Source organism: Alligator mississippiensis, chromosome 13, assembly GCF_030867095.1.
Source record: "Alligator mississippiensis isolate rAllMis1 chromosome 13, rAllMis1, whole genome shotgun sequence".
Lineage (NCBI taxonomy): Eukaryota > Metazoa > Chordata > Crocodylia > Alligatoridae > Alligator > Alligator mississippiensis.
The window spans coordinates 46,058,227-46,079,422 of NC_081836.1; the positions used below are offsets into that span (position 1 = coordinate 46,058,227).

Sequence of the window (21,196 nt, forward strand, 5' to 3'; positions counted from 1 at the left end):
TAAAGCAGTGCTAGCGACACCAAGGTGTAACAGCCTCTTGTTAAATTCCAGAGCCCAGAAACACCATTTAAAAAGTGTCAACCTTAAATTGCATGGTCCTAGCAAGAGGGTAAAACTTAGGAGTAGCAGCAGGAAAGAAACCAAGGAGATATAATGGCAAAGATGGAAGACAAACCAGGCTGTTGCTACTTCTGCTGCCTTAAGTGGGAAGGAAGATTTCCCAGGGAGCAGTATTGAATGTGACACTGGAGTGCAGTTTAATATGGAGACTTTGTGCCTATAACTGCGATGTAAAAGCTCCCTCTAACTGTAGAACAAGGAGACTAGGAAGTTCTGAAACTGCTCCTTGGGCTGCATTATGAGCAGACGTGAAGTCCATCCTTCTCTTTTTAGAAAAGCAGCCCCAACCTATAAAAGCTATAGAAAGGAATGAATTCATTCGCAGCATTACAGCAGCAAATAATAGGAACGAGCTCCCCACCTGCAAACCCATACTAAAAAAACCTATTACAATGCAAGAACGCATCTGAGGGACTAGGGAAACCCTAAGTCATGGAGGCCAATGGAAATTGGATCAAAGACTCATAAGTTCAGGGCCCTGGCAGCAAGGCCTGCAACCACTACATCCTTGCAAATCATTTGCTGCACCATAAGCAGCTTGCTTTTCTTATATGTGATTCAGTGGCAGTCACCTTAGTGCAAAAGTGGCAAGTTTACAAAACATCCAGGATCCTATTCAAGAAGTTGTAGACGTAGTGAATAATGTTGGCAACAATCCTATCGATAGGAAAAAAAATAAAAGTTTTCCCTTTAATTGCAAATTCATGTAAAAAGGACTTAGACTTTAAATAAGACATTTGTACAAAAAGCTTTACACACAAACCACTGAACACCAAAGTGCGCATTACAAACACCCAAATGGAACTCAATCGCTCAGCAAAGCAGAGAGCAATTCTTCAACTTCCCTTTCCAGTGGACTGAGTCTTACTGGAATGCAGGAAATCAAGGGACTGTGAAACAATGACAAACCTACAGTAGTGGAGATACACTGTGACTGAAGGTTTTTTAAGGGATCAGTAATTTAAAATCGAAAGAATTTACCTTAGAAACCTCACAGGTTAGATGAAAAACCCATTGGATTAAGACAAAAAAACACCACTGAAATATTTAGCTATACATCTGCCAAGTTCTAGAAGTCAGCAATGAATGAACTAGTGAAAAGAAAGTGAACTAAGATAACCAGGCTGCATTTAATGCTCTTATTTTAATAAAATAAAAATAAAAAAGGACACAGTCAACTTCAGGGCTACACAAATTTGCTAGGACTCAAAGATCCTCCACTTTCATTGGCTTTGTGCATTTAACAACATTTGGCCTAGGAGACTTACATTTCTTCTGTTGGACTTCTGCACAGCAACAACAGCTAAAAGAATTCAGTAAGAAAGTAATGGTAAAGCCATACATATTGGCAAAGGAACTCAAAATTAGCAAGTGTAGGACCTGGAAGTTTTCCTGAACTGACTGTATCAAATTGGCCATGACCCTTAAAAGAAAATGCAATGAAGTAAAAAACACCCTAATTCAGTTTCCAAAGTGCTTCAGACAGCATTTTGCCTACAAGAGTGAGACTCCAGAGACAGGAGACAGACACCACACTCATCCTTTCCCGGTGGCAAAACCTTGCAAGACAGGACACTGGACAGCTTGGGAGACAAATCTGAAAGACAGCAGGCACATTGTGTAGCAATGAGGTGCAGTTGTCACGATTCTTACCCCACCTTTGACAACAACCCCTACTACTTCTTGTGTAAAACACCTAAAGTTAGACACACTAAAGAACCAAGCTCAGTTAAGCCAGGAAGTGTGCATGTGACTTAGGTGAAAGCCACATGACTGTCCAAAGCTGTACAAATTTACATTTGCTTTAAATTATTTCCCTGGAGGTAAATAAACTATATAAAAAGTATTCTTCTTGGGCAAATTAAGACTATATTGGGCTCAGATCCACCTAAATGTTAAGTATTTTGAGAACAAACTACACCATTATCCTTTTCTTCAGATCGTTTCACTCCCAACCTGCTTCCTCGACCTTGTTCTTGGAACCCCCTCGCATACACGGCGATGCATCAGTCTGGAGGCCTGTAGCAGCAATGTGGACTCACAATGCAGATGGAGGGCCCAAGCCTGCAAACTGCATTGCTTTCTTAGGATGGATGCGTAAACAGAATTATGGCCTCAATTTGCTCCTGCCCTTTCCAGTCCATCCCTTCACAATCTGTGGTTAAAACAGCCTTTCAGAAGAGAAAGCATAAGATGTAGCTCTATCAGTAGCCAGCCTTGCACTCTACTGGTATTAGATGTAGATTGTCACCTGTCACGCACAACCTGCCCTCTTTAGCAACCCCAGGACAGCAAAACAAGAACCAGCAGCTGTAACTGCATGAATGGCAAAGTCAAGTAAACATATTTATTCAACAGCAGGTAACTTAGCTCATAAAACACAACTTAAGTAAAAATTCATGTTAGAGCATGACCACTGAAGAATGATATTTTTCCTCTATCTGTGTATAAAGTTTCCTGAAAATATTCAGAGGGCTTCTTGAAAGAGTGCAATTATGCATAGGTAGGAGTTAAAAAACATTGTACAGCCTCCCGTAGAGTTTAGGCTTATAAAAACAAATACCCGGAAAGGCAGAGGATTACAACAGTAGTGAAGAACTGCTATAAATTCAATTGCTTAAGGCAAGCTGCTTGCAAGACAAGTCTTTCAAGCCCCCACAGCCTATTGCTTCAGGTCAGCAGGAGCTGCACATCCCTTGAGGGAAGGCATTCTTACTCTGGTTTGGAGAAAGTCTTGCACAACCACACCTGCATCAAATGTACATTGGTTTTGAGCAGGGAAGCAGATAGTTGTGGCCTGTGAAAACGACTGCCAAGTGCATTGTTTGCCAAACCAAGGAGTTAGCTTCCTGAAGATGGCATCAGGCCAGTTTTTCACCTTTGCTCGAAATATAAATCTGTGTTGAACAAGGCATTGGTCTTGGGAAGACATGGAGGATGGACATAGATTTTTAAGCTAAATTAAACAGAACTACAAAAAATGCTGCACTTGCAGCCTAACATGGAACCAGAGAGTAATATTTTTCCTCTGAAGAAATGCTACCCCATGGTGTTGTAGATTATAATTTTCAAAGGAATAGACTGAAAAAGGTCTATAGTTCACTCTTAGGAAATGGCTTTTCACTATCCTCTGCATGAGGATAGCCGCAACAGGGAAGAGCCACAAGCAAAAGCCTTTTACCACACAGTAGCTCAAATCACTCTTACTTTCTGGAACAAAACATCTGGAGTGCCCTTAATTTGTCCAGCAGCTGGACTTTTGTTGTTGGTTTTTTAATTCCTGGGAATGGTCAGTCACATGCAAAATACTAGCAGTATACCAAATACTGCAGTGAACTTAAGAAACAGATAGTATCAAACTTATGTCAATATAATGATGCAGCAGTTATGCAGACAGAATCCTAAAAGAACAGTAACTGGTCAGTATATCTAATGAGTGCCCACATACTACAAGGTGAATTGAGTTACAGCCTTCTGTGTCAGAGTCTGGTGAATTATTTACATTGCAGAGCGACCGTCTGGATCCAGAGGCTCCGACATTAAATTAACAGCTAACTTCAACAGATATCCAGCATTGACACAAGTTATTTTTCAATAAATAAATCTTAGTGGAACAGTAAAATGAAGAATTCTGATGGATGTAGCACCAGAAGTGCATTTTTAGCATGCCCGTTTCATTGTAAGTGAGCCGCAGGGTTGAGTTCCCAAACTGAAAGCACTGTTGACACCATGCTTTAGGACACAAGGCTGCAAGACCTAGAAGTGGAAAAGGCAGTCAGTGCCTATGAAAAGGAAAGACTGTTTCAGTGGACAAACATGATGTCAAAGGTGAAGCAGTTTTAAATACCAAGACAGCATTTCCTTGTTGGACTTTGTTGCATATTTGTTTGTAAATGAAGGTTAGAGATTTTATATTATGGAAATGGGATATTCATATTGACAGTGTTCTATCAATACCAAGGACAACACTCCTGGTTTGCAGACATTTTGGAAAATTCAGGTTTGACAAGTTACTGTTTCTAGTGATCTACCAGAGGCTTAGCTTTCCATTTTCCTCTGGTTATTGTGTTACAATGGTGCCATATTAAACACCCCATTTACAACATCACTAGCAACAAACAGATTCACAAAATTCAACACAGTCTCCTTGAATACATTCCCATGGTCCTGACTGCAATTCTATGGCCTTGATCCTGCTGATCCTTACATGCATCTTGACTCATGCAAGTATTGCCACAAAGTCAAAGGAGCTGCAGGGTCAGGCCTCAACAGATTTGGGATGTTGAATTCAAAAGGTGTTGTGAACCACACTACTGGGAAGCTGTCCAAACTCAAGTATTTATTGATCAGGATTGGGGCACTGAAGTCCACACAAGTCATATCAAGTGTGAAAGGGAAGGCAATAAAATGCCACAGAGCTTGGATCTCAGACCAGTTTTCCAGTATATTACTAAAACTGTCAAAATGCATATCTACAGCTACTTACCCCAAGATGCAGCAGTTTCATTTCATGCATCAAGTTTTATCTGTTGTTTTTTTCCAAATGAGTAACACAAAAATAATTCTAATGGTTTTGAAAATTTGATCAGCATCATGCCCATATAACCCCCTCTACACTTTCAAGATTAAAATAGATATAAAAATGAAAGTGTGTCAATATTTGGCCTATTCCACAGAAATTCACAGTTCAACCATTAAACAAGCGGATTTCCAAGGCTCCAATGTTAACGAATGGTTCCCAGAAACATGTACAGAACCCCAATCCCATGGGTGATACACTGACATAAAAAGCAAGTTAGTTTGGATGTGTAGACAATCCAGAGCAAGTTCTGACACTGCCTCCTGCATGCCATTGTGTAAGTGCTGCACAACCCCAAGAACACATCATTACACTTAGCTCTTGTCATTCCCGGCCCATATCAAGTTTAAAGTGACAGCCCTGACTGTTTTGTGTCTCTTGTCAAGCTAAAAGAAGAATTTAAATCTCAACTTCAAATGACAGCTCCTTTCTGGATAAATCCACTCAGCTAGTGTTAGAAGCTTTTTACTCCCAAACTGATTCCTGCTAGGTGGCTCTCAGACAGAACAAAGCCTTCATTTTGTTAGGACAGCATAGGAGCCAAGCCACCCAGATTTGCACTCCATCCCACTGTAAAAACAAAATTTCTCCCCTTCATGTGGAATATGGGGTTGTTCGCCAAGGTAGAGCGCTAGGGGCAGCTCCACAGAAGTACTGAATGGTCAGGCATTGGTGTACTATACATTTAGCTCCTTGTCCTAATCCAGTCAGGCCAGACCACAAGATAAATGCATTTTCCTTAAAATGCACTTGAGTTTCATGGCAATTAACTTTTGGATGCACTGCAGTATTATGTGCATTGCTAGTAACAAGTATGTGTGCACACACAGGCAGTACACACTAAGCAGCCTGTCTTCACACTGAGTTTTCTTAGGAGGAAGTGAAGTGATCAAATAAACTAGACAAGACAGAATCCCTAACAGAATGCATGTGTAGCCTTAAACTTACAAAGAAAGAGCCTCCACGTTTGCTCTCAAACCAGATACACGCAGAAATTTTGGCAGCAGAGCAGGGTTTGTTGGGGTATGATGCATCTTATCTGTGCCAGCAAAAGCCCGACCAGTTTTTTGCAAGAGAGTTTTGCTCAATTTTGCTGACCCAACCAGACTAAGCTATAATGACCAAAAGCACTGCCTGGCTGATATAACTGTCTTCATTAGGAGGATTAGCTGGTACAGCTACATACAAGTGCAGGTAAAGTTTCAGGGTGTATTTACCTACCAAAAAACAAATTCAGGCCTCAGCAATTCTTCTGAAAGTTGATGACCTCAGTTGCACCTGAAACAGGACCTACACTTGTTTCCCTGACAACTTCACATGTTCCTAACAGTCGCTTATAAAAGCACTGAACTCTCATAACAGTGGATGAAAAAGATTAAGTCTGAGCTTGTTTGTTTGTTTTTTTTAAAGACTCTTTTAGCTTCTCAGGTCTGTTTAGTGATTAGGATCTTAAACCAGAGATCCAATGCTGAGATCCACTCGCAGGCACCCCAGTATTATGCCAGGGCCTTGTGGGTGGGACACCCGCAGGGAGCCCTTGAAGCTCTGCATGTGCGTTGGACTGCATGTTAGCAGAGCCAGTGGCAAGACTTCACTTGGATTTATCTTTAAAAATCCTACAGCAGAAGCAGCTACATAATATGGACTAAATTGATCATTATTTGGTTGGGGTTTTGCTGTTTTTTGTGTTGTTTTTTTTTTAATAGAAGCCATTTTATGACCTGGAAATGCTAGTCTGAAAGACAGACGTATAATGGAAGTGTATCAAATATACATGGCGCCAACGTTTAGCTTGACAGAAACCTTAGCTATTATCCCTTTTACCAAAAAGTGTTAAAAAACCTGATATACTAAAATTAAAAAAAAGGTAGCGTCAATAACCAAAAAAAAACCGCCCCAAAAAACCATTTCAACCAGTGTTAATAAAACTCCCTTTTCAGATCACAACAGTTTCAACAGGTAAATAATCCCAATACAGGTAATTTAAAATAATAAATTGAGTCCTATTTAAACATAATTAAATCAATCTAAAAATGACTTGCCTACACTGCTGTCATTAAAAACACATTAAGAAATTCACTTTGTCATCAGGTGCCAATGGTTTTGCTCCAGTGAATATGGAGCGTTAGCGATGGTTTAGCAATTAAATATAGGTTTTAAAAATTGGTTTCTCATCATTAATGCAGAGGTGGTTCCTGTGCAGGCATACTGCACTTGCCAGGCAAGTAAGTTGATAATACTTTTCAGTACAAGTCAAACAAGTTAAAGCAGTTACACCACAGTTTTCCTTGGAGGCAATATTATGCATTTGTTAATGTTTTCCAATGTTAAGAAGCAGAACCTTTGGCTCTTCTAGGCAAATAAAGGTATTTTCATGTAGTCAAGAAAATACAACTTCAAAAGAAATCAAAGTTCATAAAGAACACCTACTTCCAATAAAACTGAGGTAGTGCTGCTCTGTTGTGCGCGGCATACTAATGATTTTGGATATAAAGTGTTATTTTGCACTCAATTGGCTGACAAGTACAATATAGTTTAATAAACAAAAGGCAAAGCTTTAGTTAAATACTCACCAAAAAGGGGAATAACCTGGACTCACTTTACTGAGAGTTAGCTTAAAATGGGAGTTAGCTGTATTACAAAAAGCTGTTGCTTACATTGTTTTTCTAGCCCCATTATCTGGAATTAATGCATTTGTAGTTAACAGTTAACACTGCTATTCATCCTGGTATAAAACTTCAAAATTATTATTACAGCCTAAAATTTCAACAATGTAAACAGCACTACACACAGTACAGACCTGCCCTGATAGATGTAGTACGCAAAACTGAAAATCTGGCACTGTATAATTTAGCAATGTTAATTTAACCTAACAAAAAGATCTACATTGTGCAAGAAATGTCAGACAATTTACTAATCTGAAAGCTTAAAAACAAAACAAAAAAAAACAAAACAAAAACACACACACAAAACAAAAAACCCCCACAACTGTTTAACTTGTAGCCAGGGTCAAATATTTCAGGACAAGAGTAAAAGGAATAACCAAAATTAAGAAAGTGCCTAAAACATGATACAGCATTTTAGAGCCCTTTCGAATACAAGGCAGAGAAAGGTGTAAAGTAGAAAAATCTGGAGCCTCAGTAATTTCCAGAAAAGTCCAGAGTTTACACTAAACAAAAGGGCAACAGGCTGGTTGTGTCACTGCTGCGCAAATGCTGTTAAGTCTGTTCTTCTGGACACAGACCCTCCGTGTCTGAAGATGTAATACATTTGGTTTCCTCTTCCTTTTTCCTTCGTTCCATTTCCCACTCCACAAAGGTGTCGAAGAGGCTAGGCCAGGCCTCATCTTCACTGTAGTTGCTAAGATCTGGTCCAATCACCTGAGTAAAATTTAGAAACATGTTCCACGTGTCCCGGGAGATTCCCTTGATTCCTGAGGGGTTCTCAATTAGGAAGTTTAGCCACTGGTCCAATATAGGGGGTTTATTCTGCGTGAAAACTAACTTCCAAAGGGCAATGGCTATTTCCCGATGTAACGACCTCTGTCCTTCTTCAGAGTCCAGGCCAAATTGAAAGGTGAAACGATAGAGATCCTTGAATTTATCTTCTTGTTTGGCTTCATTTAAGAGGCTGGGGAACCTAGCACAAATGCCATCGATGCTGTCCGCATTTATTGCTTTGCAGCCCTCAAAGAACTCCTTCCTATTAGCAAAAACAAACAAACGAAAAAACCCAAAAACCTTTAATGAGAATATCTGTTAACAGCTACACACAGAATAAACAAAGCACCCTCCCGCAAATGGCTTCTTTTGATAAAGTCAGCATAGCACAAACTAAGTACTGCAAAATTCAGCATCCTCTACTTCTCCTCTGAAGTATTTACAACTTGGTACCAAAAGCTGCTAAACAGCTTGTTCAGGGTGAAATGCAAATTCAAAAAAGTTTCTAGTTGCTTCCGAATACAAATTCACAGCACACTTAAAAGTCTGTACCACTGAGATGCCATTAACATCTGAAAGGCAGTATACTTTGTGCCCTTCATTACTGACCGACTGGACCTCTCTATTTTTAAGAGAATTTAGTACTGGAAAAATGCCAGACTGATGAGCTTGAAAGCTTCATTTCTTCCCCCCCCCACAATTACGTACAGAACAGGCAGCATCAGTTTAAGCTATCCTAGGTGTCGAAACACTGCACTGCAGCATCTTCAAGGGGCAAGACAGTAGTTCAACTGCGTTGGTCCTTCAGCCTTTGGGTCCTCTGCCAAAACTGGTGGCCTCGTCTTGCAATCATGATGACCGATAAGGTCACCTTCCAAGACTGATCAGAAGATGATCAGTCACATCAACTCACATAGGCAACTGGACAACCACATACACTTGGTTTTCAAGCATGAGAATCGGAGGCCATTTTTAACCTGATTGTCTAAAGGCAAAGGGCTCCGGATACGCATCCCTTTGACCTTCCCAGTGCCCATGATTAAGTTTCATGATAGCAAGCAGCCACAATCGGACACTAGGATTTTAGTTTGGGGGTGGGATTAGCAGTGCAATCTTCCCATTCCGTTTAAACCAGAAATCAAAGTTGTACTTGGAGCCACAGTTCATCCAAGCCAAGGCAGATGGCATGTAACCTTCTGCCACATGGGAGACCCCCCTCAACAGTGGATAGCTAGGAGTATTAAAATACTCCTGAATGGAGACATCCTAATGGTCAGTTGAAACCCTGTAGAAGCCTTGTTACACCTCCTCCCTTACTCTCTCCCCACAGCCATCATGCCAGTAAAAAAGCCATGCACATAGTCAAGGGTTTTAAATTAATAGGAGGATTGCATTTAAGGCTCGGGAATCCTTAATCCTACAAGAGAGGGGCCATCTCCCTGCCCACTTATTTTGGGGAAAGCAAGCAGGCAGGGGACAAAGTGTTTCAATCACAAATTAAGTGCCAAGCATGACGTTAGGTGCTATACGCTGCCGCAGCAGAATCTGCTAAAAGCACATTATGAAGAGTGCTCATGAAGCAACTTTGTCACAAGATGCGTATTTCTGCAGTTTCTCAAATTCCCATGCACAATCCATGCTAAGAGAATATAGAGCAGCATCAGTAAGGTACTGCCACCTCTGAAGAGGCAGATGCAACCATTTAAAATAGAGCACACAACACAAAATTCAGTGACAGCACCAGGACAAATCCCTACTTTTCATAAGAGGAATGGGGATTTTAAGCTCCCAGGCAGAGATGACAAAAAGACACAACCCCCCCCCCCCCCCCCCACAAACCCCTACCCCCTCTTTGCACATGGCACAATGGACAAAGGGCTGAATTAACTATGGCTAGATTCAGGATCTGACATACCAGGGAATTTAGACACCTTCTCTTCCCACCCCTGTGCTATTTCACCCTATTCAGTGAATTATTGAAAAACATGCTAAGAGGAAATCTGCCTTCCATTAGGAGGAGGAAGGCCTTCACACTTGGGAATGCCATTTCTTCTCTGGACAGAATAGTAAGAGTAAGTCTGACCTTGTTGGTATTGCTATACAGGGAAGTCCAACCTCTAATTTCCAATGCAGCAATTCTCAACCTTTTTAGAGTCCAGCCACACCCTCCACAACTTTTTTTGAATGTGGCAGCACCCCTAGCTGAAAACCACTGAACTACTGCAATATGCTTCATGCGTTTCCTATAGAAAGTACACTGAGGCATAGAAAGGGGGAGGTGAACCTGATTGACCAAAATATCTTAAAATCAGCCAGCCTTAAACCAATACTATTCTCTCTCCTGCTTTGCAGCTGTTCAAGATCCTTCTCTCCAACTAGGACTTACAATTTTTAATCAGCTGGAACAGAGCAGCATATGAGTTAAAAGCAGATATTCCGTGCAGTGTTTTGTTTTTTTTTTTAAACTGTTAGTGACTTTGATCAGATTTAAAAACAAAAAACAAAAAACAAAACCACACCAAACCTTAGTAAATCTGGGATACTGTGTCTATAGCTCTGCTTGTTTAAACAGTGAGCTAACTGCATCTGCCTGGGGATTTAATACAGAATTTGTTTAATGTCCTGTAATGAATGAGATTTTGTATGAATCTCCTTCAGTTACACCACATGGCTCCTCTGGACTGAAATCCACTGCCTTAACTAGATGGCTCTCAGCCTGGGTGCTGGCACTGCCACCACGACCAGGCGAAAGTGCCCTGTATGCCTGCCACGCAGCCAGGAAGGCTGCAGCACCAGCTGGCTCTGATCTGAGCCTGCAGGGCATCTCCCAGGAATAGGCACATGCAACAGGTGGAACTGTTCCCCGTACCTCTGCGATAAGCATGGGAGAGGAGGCAGACCAGGAATCACCGTAGCACCAGCCAGCTCTCCTGCCTGCTTTGGGGTCATCATCAGAGCACCCCAATGCAGGCAGGAGGACGCTCATGTGCTGTAGTCATTTGGGACACCTACAGCACCCTAGCTGACAGCCACCCATCTAATATGATCCAGACTAGTACTGTTATGCAAAAGAATGGAAATCCTTTGAAATCATGCATGCTGTGAGTAAAGTTACATAACTCATCAAATCAGATCTCTGTTCATCAGAATACAAGTTTCATCCTCTCTCATGAAGTGCAGATAAGACTCTTAAGGGAGGACCCATCTGTTCTTGCCTGTACATGGGAGAGGGAGGAGAAGCAGGGGGAATGAGCTTCATCTTTTTTTCTGTAATTAGGAATCTGTCCCATGCCCTTGGGGGAGGTTCTCTCTCCAACAGTATCAAGTTTATTATAAAATCTGACTGTCACCATCCACCTCAGAGAAGGATTATTCCAGCATGGCTGTATACACAGTTCTGAAGAGTATCACTGCTGCTACATGAAAATGCAAAAAGCAAAAGTGTTTTACCCAAATTACTGGCGTTTTTGCAAATTAAATTCCAAGAAACACTGGCAGCCTCAGTCTCACTTAGAAAACAAGATCACTGTATTCTGCTCATCAGAAGATAATGACAAATATTGCAATGGTTAGTCAGTGGCAGGTTAAAGACATAACCCATCTATTATTTGTATTGAAAATGTAGAAATTAGTTTCAATGCCCAACATTGCTATTAGGATGCTACTGGAGATAGTAAAAACTGATGGTCAGATATATCCAATGTACTTTTCAGGTGGTCTACTGCTATAGCACAGCATGCCTCCAAGCACAGAGGCACGTTCAAGACAATGCCACTTCTTTGCCACTGCCAAGAACACCTTTGTTCAAATTTTAACTGACAAAAGGCAAGGGCAAAGAAGGCCAAAGGGGTTTCGCTCTAGTACATACAAGATCAGATACATTTGAAAATGTGAAGTGCCATAGGAACTAACCTTGTAAATTTGCACATGGTAGCTGCCTGGAACTTCCAAGCCAAGACTAGCACTTTAAATTCAGTGGGGTCAACACAGAGGTCATTGCAAAAACGTTCCATGCCTTCTTCCAGGATGGCATCTTCACGTTCATCCTTATATCTCCTAAATAACTCCCCGATCCTTTGGAGTGAAGACTCTTCTGCACCAGAAACAGGCTCTTTCTTTGCATCACCAGAGAAAGTCGGAGGTTGACTAGATTCTACAGCAGCATCCATTTTCTTTGTCCCGTTGACAAGTATATCCCCAGAGGATTTCCCACATACTGAGGGGTGTTCTTCCTTGTGGACTGCACTTTTTTTGCTGTGCGACTTGCTGCTGGACTCCCTCTCTCCATTCTTGCTGCCAAGGGTGGAAGAAGGGTTCTTGCACTTAGTGACACACTGGCCCATGTTGCTGCAAGCCCAGCTTTTAGAGCAGTCCCCTTCCAGTCACACACCCGCTCAGCTGCTGTTCACTAAACTTCAACATGCCATCAGTGGAAGTTGACTAACCTGAAAATAAGGTTTAAAAATCAACTCATTGTTTTCCACCCTCCACCGCAGCAAACAATGAATTAGTTGACGGTGGCATAACATTCACAAGAGAGTGACAAGAGGCCAATTTCAGGATATTTAAACTTTGCTTACTGAAGAGAGTATAGAGAACGCTATAGCATGCGCTATAAAATTTCAAGCTGCTTTACCTAGAAATCTGTGCAGCTCGCTCACTGGCTACAGTACACTAACGGGTCCTAATAAAGGAAATTCCTAAAATTCTTACTGTAACATAGGTTACAAAGAGGTTGATTCATGTGCAGAATTCATCAAGGCAGACTACTCCAACCCAGAAATATTTTAAGGGAAATGCTTTTTTTTTTTTTTTTTTTTTTTTTTTTTTTAAGTTCAGAGAGTTACTTTCTAAATAGAACATAAAGTGCTGTCAACCAAAGCAAGAAAACCCAAGGACATTCAACATTCAGTCTGAAGCATCATCATTTACTTGGCTGTTATCAGCTTCTGACAAATGCTCAAGTCTGGCTTTTTGTTCTCCAGTTTACATGATGCATATTTGCAGAGGGAGATGGTAAGGGGACATTCACTGGTCACGGAAGACTACACTGTTTCAAGTACCCAGCACTGTCCCTCAAGGGAAGGAGGCAGTTTGGGGGGGAGGGGGGAGCAAGGGGAACAACACTTACTTACCACTTATTTTCATTAGAAACTCCAAAATGAACTACGCTATTTCCATCAAAATCATCTGATGCATCTGCCTGCCCACTGTCAATTAGGCAGCTGTCTCCACTGGATCTGTACTACCTTTCCATTCCAGCTCCCCTGATACCTCTCTTTCCCTACAACTAGACAGATGAAAGAGGCAAGTAGCCAAGGCTAAATACAAAGAAGGAAAATTCATGAAGCTTGTGTTGTGTTCTTTTCTGATCCAATATTTTGAGAATAATTGCTAGCTACCAGAGAAGTACCAAGGGCTGAAAAAGTTGTTCAGAAACAAAGGCTTAATCTTGACTTTAGTTGTTGGCAGATCCATGTTTGAGTGTAAAGAATAAGGCTAAGCTCCTAATCACAGCTACCCCAATAAAAACCTGAATGTAGATGCAGTTATATTGCAAAAGTGTCCTTTGCCAAAACAGCTTATTCCATTTGGGGAAGTTGTTTGTGTTTTTCACCTGTATGAACACATCTCCACTGAGGTTTTATGGCAAACTCCTTAAATACAGACAAGACTTAAACATTCCTTCCACAGATGAACTTCAAGAGGAATGACTAAAAGATACTCCATTAAGTAGCCACTTAAGTCATCCCAAAGCACCAGCAGTTTAATCTATTTTTTTCTCAGCAATACACGTGCAATACATTCACCCTTTATCTTGCTCTTGACCATTTGCTGGTGGTGGCAGCTAAGGCAAGTTTCACTGTTCACACATGGCAATGCAGCTCATCTTTATGCATCACTTCTCAAATGTCTTATTTTTTCCCCATTGCTATCCTAGAAGCTACAAAAGCAAGAGATCTATTAAAGCCTCCAACAGCTTCAATGCAGGTTTAATTCTTTTTATTACAAGCTTTGGTTTTAAACACCAACCAAGGGGAGCACACATGGTATCCAGTACCCCAAATCCCTTACAAAGGGAGTTTCAACAGCACATCTGGTCTAATCCAGGAAGCACTGTTAAGTCACATGTCAAGATTAATTTTCTTAAGGAAAAAAAAAATTCTTTACATTGTAAATGACAGCTCGAGCCAAAAAAAGCCCCAACATTATTTTGCATATGGCCTAATATCTCACAGTTCTTTAGCAATTAAGAGGTCCAATCTGTCAGTGAAGCATCTTGCCCATGTATCTATCGCCTCTTCAGAAAGGACTTTCTTCTATTCCAGTCCCTCTGCAATTTATTATATGTGCAGAACCTATTTGCATCTTCCCCAAGAGGATGCACCACAGTATTTGCACGGCATTGAAGTCAAACAGCAAGTAATCTATTGCCATATTGTATGCAAAATTCTTACTCAACAGCGATTCCAAGATACCAAACTCTATCTCTGTTTTAACTTGATCAACATTCAAATGTACAGTTTGCATATTAGTCTCAGGCAAGACAAAAACCCAGTCAGAAATAAAATATATATATATTTTATTTCTGACTGGGTTTTTGTCTTGCCTGACTTTACTTGCACACTGCTTAAAAGCCAAACCTTGATTTTAGAAGGTGATAGAGCTCTCAAATCAGTGACTAATATGTAAACTGTATATGTATATATCCTGGGATAACACTCTCAGATAGATAGATCTACATCTATCTATCTATCTATATTAAAATGAAAGCATTATCCCAGCATAGAAAAATTCTTAAGGGACAAATCCCCATGGTTAGAGGTTGGATAAGAGGACTCTTTCCCTGAGGGCAGGTTATTCCCTAACTGCCTACAAACACAGGATTTCCTGCAACTTCCTCTCCAGCATCTGGTAACAGTTGAGGATAATGGACTGCAGGGAAGACTGATCAGCTCTTGTATGGTAATTCCTATTATCTAGAGTACAGAAGGTGGTTCACTGCTCAATTATAAACAGCATGAGTATGTTGTGTCCTTTGCAGTCACAATTTCTGTTCTCCATTGGTATCAGTACCACGACAAATGTCCGATATTGAAGTCTAAAAGTAGTGACATAATCAACCTCATAACCCCAGTGACTTAGCTATTTATTCTAAATGATGGCAACTGGAATTGCCTGGGTGAGGTTCAGCCAAAACAACAGATCAACAGATATTAGAGATGAAAGGGAGGTGGGGAGGGCAGGGAAGCACTCTTCCTGGTAGGTTCAGAAAGCCGTACCAAAATTGTTTGTTAATAATCTGTGTTGTGCCAGTCAGCCAAGCAAGCATCTTGCCCAGGCATCTCTTCACTTCAGAAAGGATTTTCCTGTATTCCAATGCCACTGCACCTTATTATACGACTTGCTTTCTAATAGGAGTGCTGTTAATACAAGCACACCATCCATGCTAGCAGAGCCCAAACAGCCTGAGCCATCTGGCCCACAGTGGCACATTTTCCCTCCCTCTATGGGAAACTGTTCCAAAACGTAACCCTACCTTTTACAAGCAGACATGGGAAGAGATTTAAAGCACCATTGTTGCAATTCTCTCTTGTACAGGAAACCTGATGCAATGTTACAAGTATTTTGAGGCATACTACTCCCAAAAAAAAGCAACTAAAAAGCATTACGCTGCATCTACTGACAAATTCCCTCATTACCTTGTTTAGAACAAGTACAACTTTTGGACCCTTCCTCCCAACACCCTTTTTCTCCCTCCCTCCTCTGTCAAATTGTTCGCCAGTGTGGGAATGCCGTCTTCACGCTACAGGATCTGCTCTCATACTCCACTCTCATACTATGCCTCCTGTTCAAAAGAAGTGGGCATGTGGGCAAGTGTGCATGCATACGCGTAAGCAAATAAATAATTGGGGGAAGTTGGAGAAGCAGACCAATTTCTATGCTTAGAAATCAGAATTCAACAGGGGATCAGAAGAGCATTACTTCCCATTTAAAGAGGCGGGAGCAGGGGGAAAAGGGAGGTGTGTGGAAATGTCCCTGTGTAATTATGCCAGAGGCTAATGAGTACAAAAAAAAAGTGTTAGCTCTGGGTTGCGCTGACTATTATTCCCAGGGATCATGGTTTTCTCTGTTAAAAAATCCCAACTATTCCTATTAAAACACCCAAAATCTACATTTTTCCACTATTAAAATTAAATGCCACTATAATGTGGTATGTATGCATGTAACATTTTTATTGATATATTTACAATTTTAAAGCAATTTGGAAGCCTACCAGTGCCTCAATAATTGTAATAAAATAACTTCTAAATGCCTATATATTTTGGCATTTGATTTTGGCTTTTTGTTTGGTTGGTTGGTTTTGTTTTATTATGGAAGATCAGACCTCCCGCTACCCCCTTTGCTCACCAGGACAAGTCCAGTTGCAGCTGCCCCCCCGCTGCTTTGTGGCACTGAGCAGCCCAAATATGCCAGTGTGGTGCCCCTCACTCCCAGCCCACAGTCCCATCCCCACCTCTGCCCTTCACTCCTGACCCACAGCCCCCACCATCCCTGCCAGTCCCCCTCACTCCCAACCTGCTGTTCCCTGCCCCCAGACCCTAAGTGTGTGGAGAACGGGGTGGGTGTGTGGAGAAGGGGGCTGCAGGCATAGGCGACACATTGAGGGGGTGAGGGGGCACAGGAAATACATTGGGGGGCCCATGGGAAGGCATGTTCCCCCCACCCCCAGATTTCTGCACCCAGTGGGGTGCAGGACTGCAGCCAGGCCGGACCTACTATGGGCAGAAGCCACCTCTGCAGCCCAACAGGTGGGACCCGGTACAGGAGGGAGTGCCACACCGTACCACCCCGTTGCTGCCAGGTGGGTGGGGGCACCTCACCTTCGTGCCGCAGCACCCCCTCCTGCACCAGGTCCTGCCTGCTGGGCCACAGAGGCAGATCCTGTCCAGTGTGCATCCAGCCAGGCTGCAGTCCCACACCCCACTGTGGGTGCAGAAATCTGGGGAGGCACTCTGCCAGCTTGCAAGGGCAAATCCACATTTTTCTCCTTTAAAAGGAGAAAAATCCACATTTTGCCATGTTCTTCTGCAGCAAAAAGAAAACCCGGATCCCTGATTATGACCAAGCAAACCTAAATTAAAGCTTGCCAAAGAAATTCTCTTGCAATTCCAATGCTGATATGACCATGTGAAGTTCTCATGGGCCTAGAAAAAGGATCCTCACATTTAAAAAGGCAGAGTGCCAGATGCCTATAAAGACAGAGTAATAGAAACTAGAATAACACCATATAATTTTAACACTACAAATTTGTTAGAGATGCAAAAAACAAGAGAGAGAACAAGAGTGAAAAACCAAAGTTATAGACTTGTTATAGACCTCTACTACCAAAGAATAAAATCTAGGACTAAAACCTGAAGGCAAATCACAGCCACAGGATACAGTGCTCCTGAAGTAGTTTATTACTCAACAGATGTCTGAGTAGTCACTTACAGCAAAGCATGAATCATCGAGATGTCCATAAGCTTGTTTTCCACCACAACAAACTAAATGCAGAGATCCATAATGATGCTGCATGTTCTACTTGTACTCAGGGAGGAAACAACTAAGAACACAGGAAATCTATTGCTAGTGACTAAAACTGGCAAAACAAAAACCACATATTAAGACTGAGATTTGTCAAAGCACACTAATTCTATGGGCAGAGGTACATACAATTAGGAAGATCTTGTTAATGAAGACATTTATAAAAGCAGTATGAAAACACTTACAATGAGGAGTCAGCTGGTCCATATGATACACAACATTAGGTCCAGAAGGAATAAGCTAGTGGAGCAACTCAATCTTTTTTTTTTATTATTTATTTTTTAAGAAAGGCTGTCCATGGGAGTGACCAAAATGATGTTCTGTGGGGAAAAGGAAGGCAATCTCTAAAATGGACAGAAGTGCGCTGCTACTAAATAAGTTAAGCTGCAACTCTGACCAAAGAAGTAGGAAAAATGCTTTTTACATCTGGAGAATAATAAAGATCAAAAACAGCATGTGGTTAACACACCAGCTACTACCTCTGATTTTAATTCCTGGTCAATATTAAAAAAACCAAACAAACAAACAAACCACATAAAATGACAGGGAAGATGAAGGAAAGAAAAAAAAAAAAAAAACAGATGTTCCTTCACTGCAAAAAGGATGAGAAGTTTAGGGAAACCCTTTACAAATGAGGTAGAGTCAAGGCAAGCACATCTCTGCTTCTCTCAACCCATGGAGTACAATGTAACTGAAGCATGGCAGGCTCAACAGCAGGACATCCTCACATCTCCCAGCAAACTCATAGGATAATTCCAATGAAAATGAGCATAAGCTCTTACAGGATTTTATACAGCAACCACCATCTAACCCGTGATGGACAAGGACTAGAGGAAGCAGCAGAAGCTATGCAGAGTAGCACAAATGGCCTAGCTCAGTTCAGATACTCAAGGATATGCCTGGATTTTCTTTAGCATACTGCACAGGGGGCAATTCTGTGCATGCTCACTTTTCTTCCTCCTATCTGGAGCTCCCACCTGGGAAACCCTCTAGTTCACTTGCTCTATGGACAGGGGAATGGTAAGTTACAGTTGATTTCTTTTCTCCAATGATTGTGGAAGCATCATCAATAATTTACTACTTACACAGTATTCTCAAATGCATAACGGGTCATTTCACTATTACTTAGTCTCCTTCCGACTTCCAGGACTTCACGTGGAAAGCTGTAAGATAAAGACCAGCATTCAGAATTCTTTACATTTTAAAAGACAGATGACAATAACTAAGATACACATCCCATAACCACCATCAGCAAATCCATGAGGAACTCCCATTTCATTATAAAAAAAAAAAAAGTGTGGTGTTGCAAAGTCACATTTCTACAAACCTGATTTAGCATTTCAGTTAAGCAGCACTGACTGTTTCAGACACAATCAGCAAACTACTACATCAATGCTGTTATAGTGGTTAATGATGTTCCTATATGTGTATACCATATCATGTAGTTAATTTATGTTGATAAAGTAACAATATTTATCTCAATAGACATTTCAGCTCAACACCCGTCACAGTAGGTGTGCTTCCCTGACCTTTAGGAAGGGGCTGTTAGTGCTCAGTTTCTCACGCTCAAGATAAAGTTAATGTGCATTCATAGCATATGTGAAAACCAGTAATCAATGTGATTAAGTGGTCTTGCAATCCATGGAAGAACCAAATAAATTACAGTCAGAATGCAGCTCTGCTCTAAAAAGGACCCCCCCACCCTCAGAAGAGCAACTGGGGGTTAATGTTCATTATGACTCATAGGTTTTAGATGAAACCTGCTAAATATCCTCATCTCCCATGTTACAAATTCAAACAAAAACTATCCAAGCTGGGCTTCTCTGGCTTCATGCAGTAAGGGTCCTGATGGCAGAAGTTAGTCAACAGTTCCGTTGGTACATAATCTAAATCTCCTTGCCAAAGATGCACTGGCTTCTCATAAGAATAATAAAAAGTCTCATATCAGGTAGTAAAGCAAGGTATAAGTGGTTCTCAGTGCATCCAGGGGTCAGATGAGTTGATCAAGAGGCGCTGTTTTGCACAGTCACTCTATTTTAGGACTACTTGTTCAGCACAGATTTGGAGACTTGCTCATATGCACAACCACACACGAAAAAGGGAAAGAGACTGATTTCTGCTGCTCATGTCAAATATTCTTATAGCCTATGTCAGGGCTGTCCAACTGGCAGCCCCCTGGCAACAGGGGGCTCACAAGGAGTTGAACTACAGCCCTTGGGTTCTCACCTGGCTACTGCTCTCCTACAGCTCTGGCTGCAACAGCTGCTGAAGTCTCTCCCCCTTCTTCCTCTGGCTTCCACTGCTATACAGCAAGTGGTGCGGGAACCAGAGAGCAAGTCAGGAAACGGGAAATCACACCAACCATGGGGGGGGGGGGGGGGGGGGGGGAGGGGGGAGTGAGATGATGATGTCTGTGTAGGCATGCTTTGTCCAGGAGTGGAATCACACTCACGTGACCACATGTTGCAGCACAGGGAGGTGTGAGTAGACCCATGTGGGACAGCTCACCTATGCAGCTCCCCACAGTTCAGTCATTGGACAGCCCTGGTCTGTTTCCCTGTCCCACTTTTGAGCCCTGTCCACGTCCTGCAAAGTGCATCCAACGAAGTATTTGTTCAGCTCAAGAAAGCTTCAAGCCAAGTGTGAGCAAAAGGAACTGGATTGCTGGGAGTTCAGGTGGGGTTCCCCCCCACTGCCACATTCTCTCTAATAGAAGTAAATGAAATAAACATTTTCTCACTGCAAAGCTGTCATAAGAGAAGCAGCAATATATAAAACCTGTGGTCTTTTAAAATATTTTACATGTGGGAAGAACTACACTTCAAGCAATTTGGTGAAACCAAAACATGACTACATTTTGCATTATGGAGCTATACAGCTCAATACTTATCTGAAAAACTAGCAGGGGTAAGCTAACAAATTTGCATCTTCAGTCGACTGCAGGACAAATTGCAAGCAAACATGTGCTTTAGTTCAGGAAATATTATGGGTGTTTGATTTTTAGTATACAATTTGGTAGTTTTTTTCCATTCTAAGGCAGCAAACCATCTTCCCCAAAGGAGTATTTCCAGGGGCAAGCGGAGGGACTTCCGATGGCAAAGGTCAGAGGTTAGGGAGTGGGACTTACGGTCCCAAGATGATGACCAGGGGGCAAGGCACCTGTCAAAGAGCAAGTCTACCTATGCGGCCCTTGAAAGTTTGCCAAAACTCAGTAAGCGGCCCTCCACCCGAAATAATTGCCCATCCCTGTGCTAGATAGTGCTAGGTGCCAGAAAATGTTAACATCTGTTAACACGTTCGAATACAATCTTTCCCTAGTTATTTTTGATTCAGCCATGTTACCCATTATTCTTTGTTCAGACTGCACAATACCCGGCAGCTTAAGCCCATCAAAAAGGAGCTACAAACAGCAAAGAATAATGCAGTTGGTTTTGGCAATACTTCCAAAACCTGGTATTTTAATAGCTGT

The 21,196-nt window shown here is 41.7% G+C and overlaps 1 protein-coding gene across 7 annotated transcripts in view; it reads right to left on the reverse strand.

The window, feature by feature from the left end:
• Window positions 1-782: 782 nt before the first annotated feature.
• DCUN1D3 (defective in cullin neddylation 1 domain containing 3) overlaps window positions 783-21,196 on the reverse strand; it is a 31,508-nt gene continuing 11,094 nt past the window's right edge. For 3 of the 7 annotated variants that reach the window (XM_006273687.4, XM_019494635.2, XM_059716252.1), the window contains exons 2-4: window positions 18,813-18,890; window positions 12,052-12,584; window positions 783-8,401 (exon numbers count right to left, since the gene is read on the reverse strand). In XM_006273687.4, coding sequence (XP_006273749.1) covers window positions 7,918-8,401; window positions 12,052-12,482 — 915 coding nt within the window. In that variant the 5' untranslated portion in view covers window positions 12,483-12,584; window positions 18,813-18,890 and the 3' untranslated portion in view covers window positions 783-7,917. The other 4 variants (XM_059716250.1, XM_019494632.2, XM_059716251.1 and 1 more) reach the window with 3 other exon arrangements.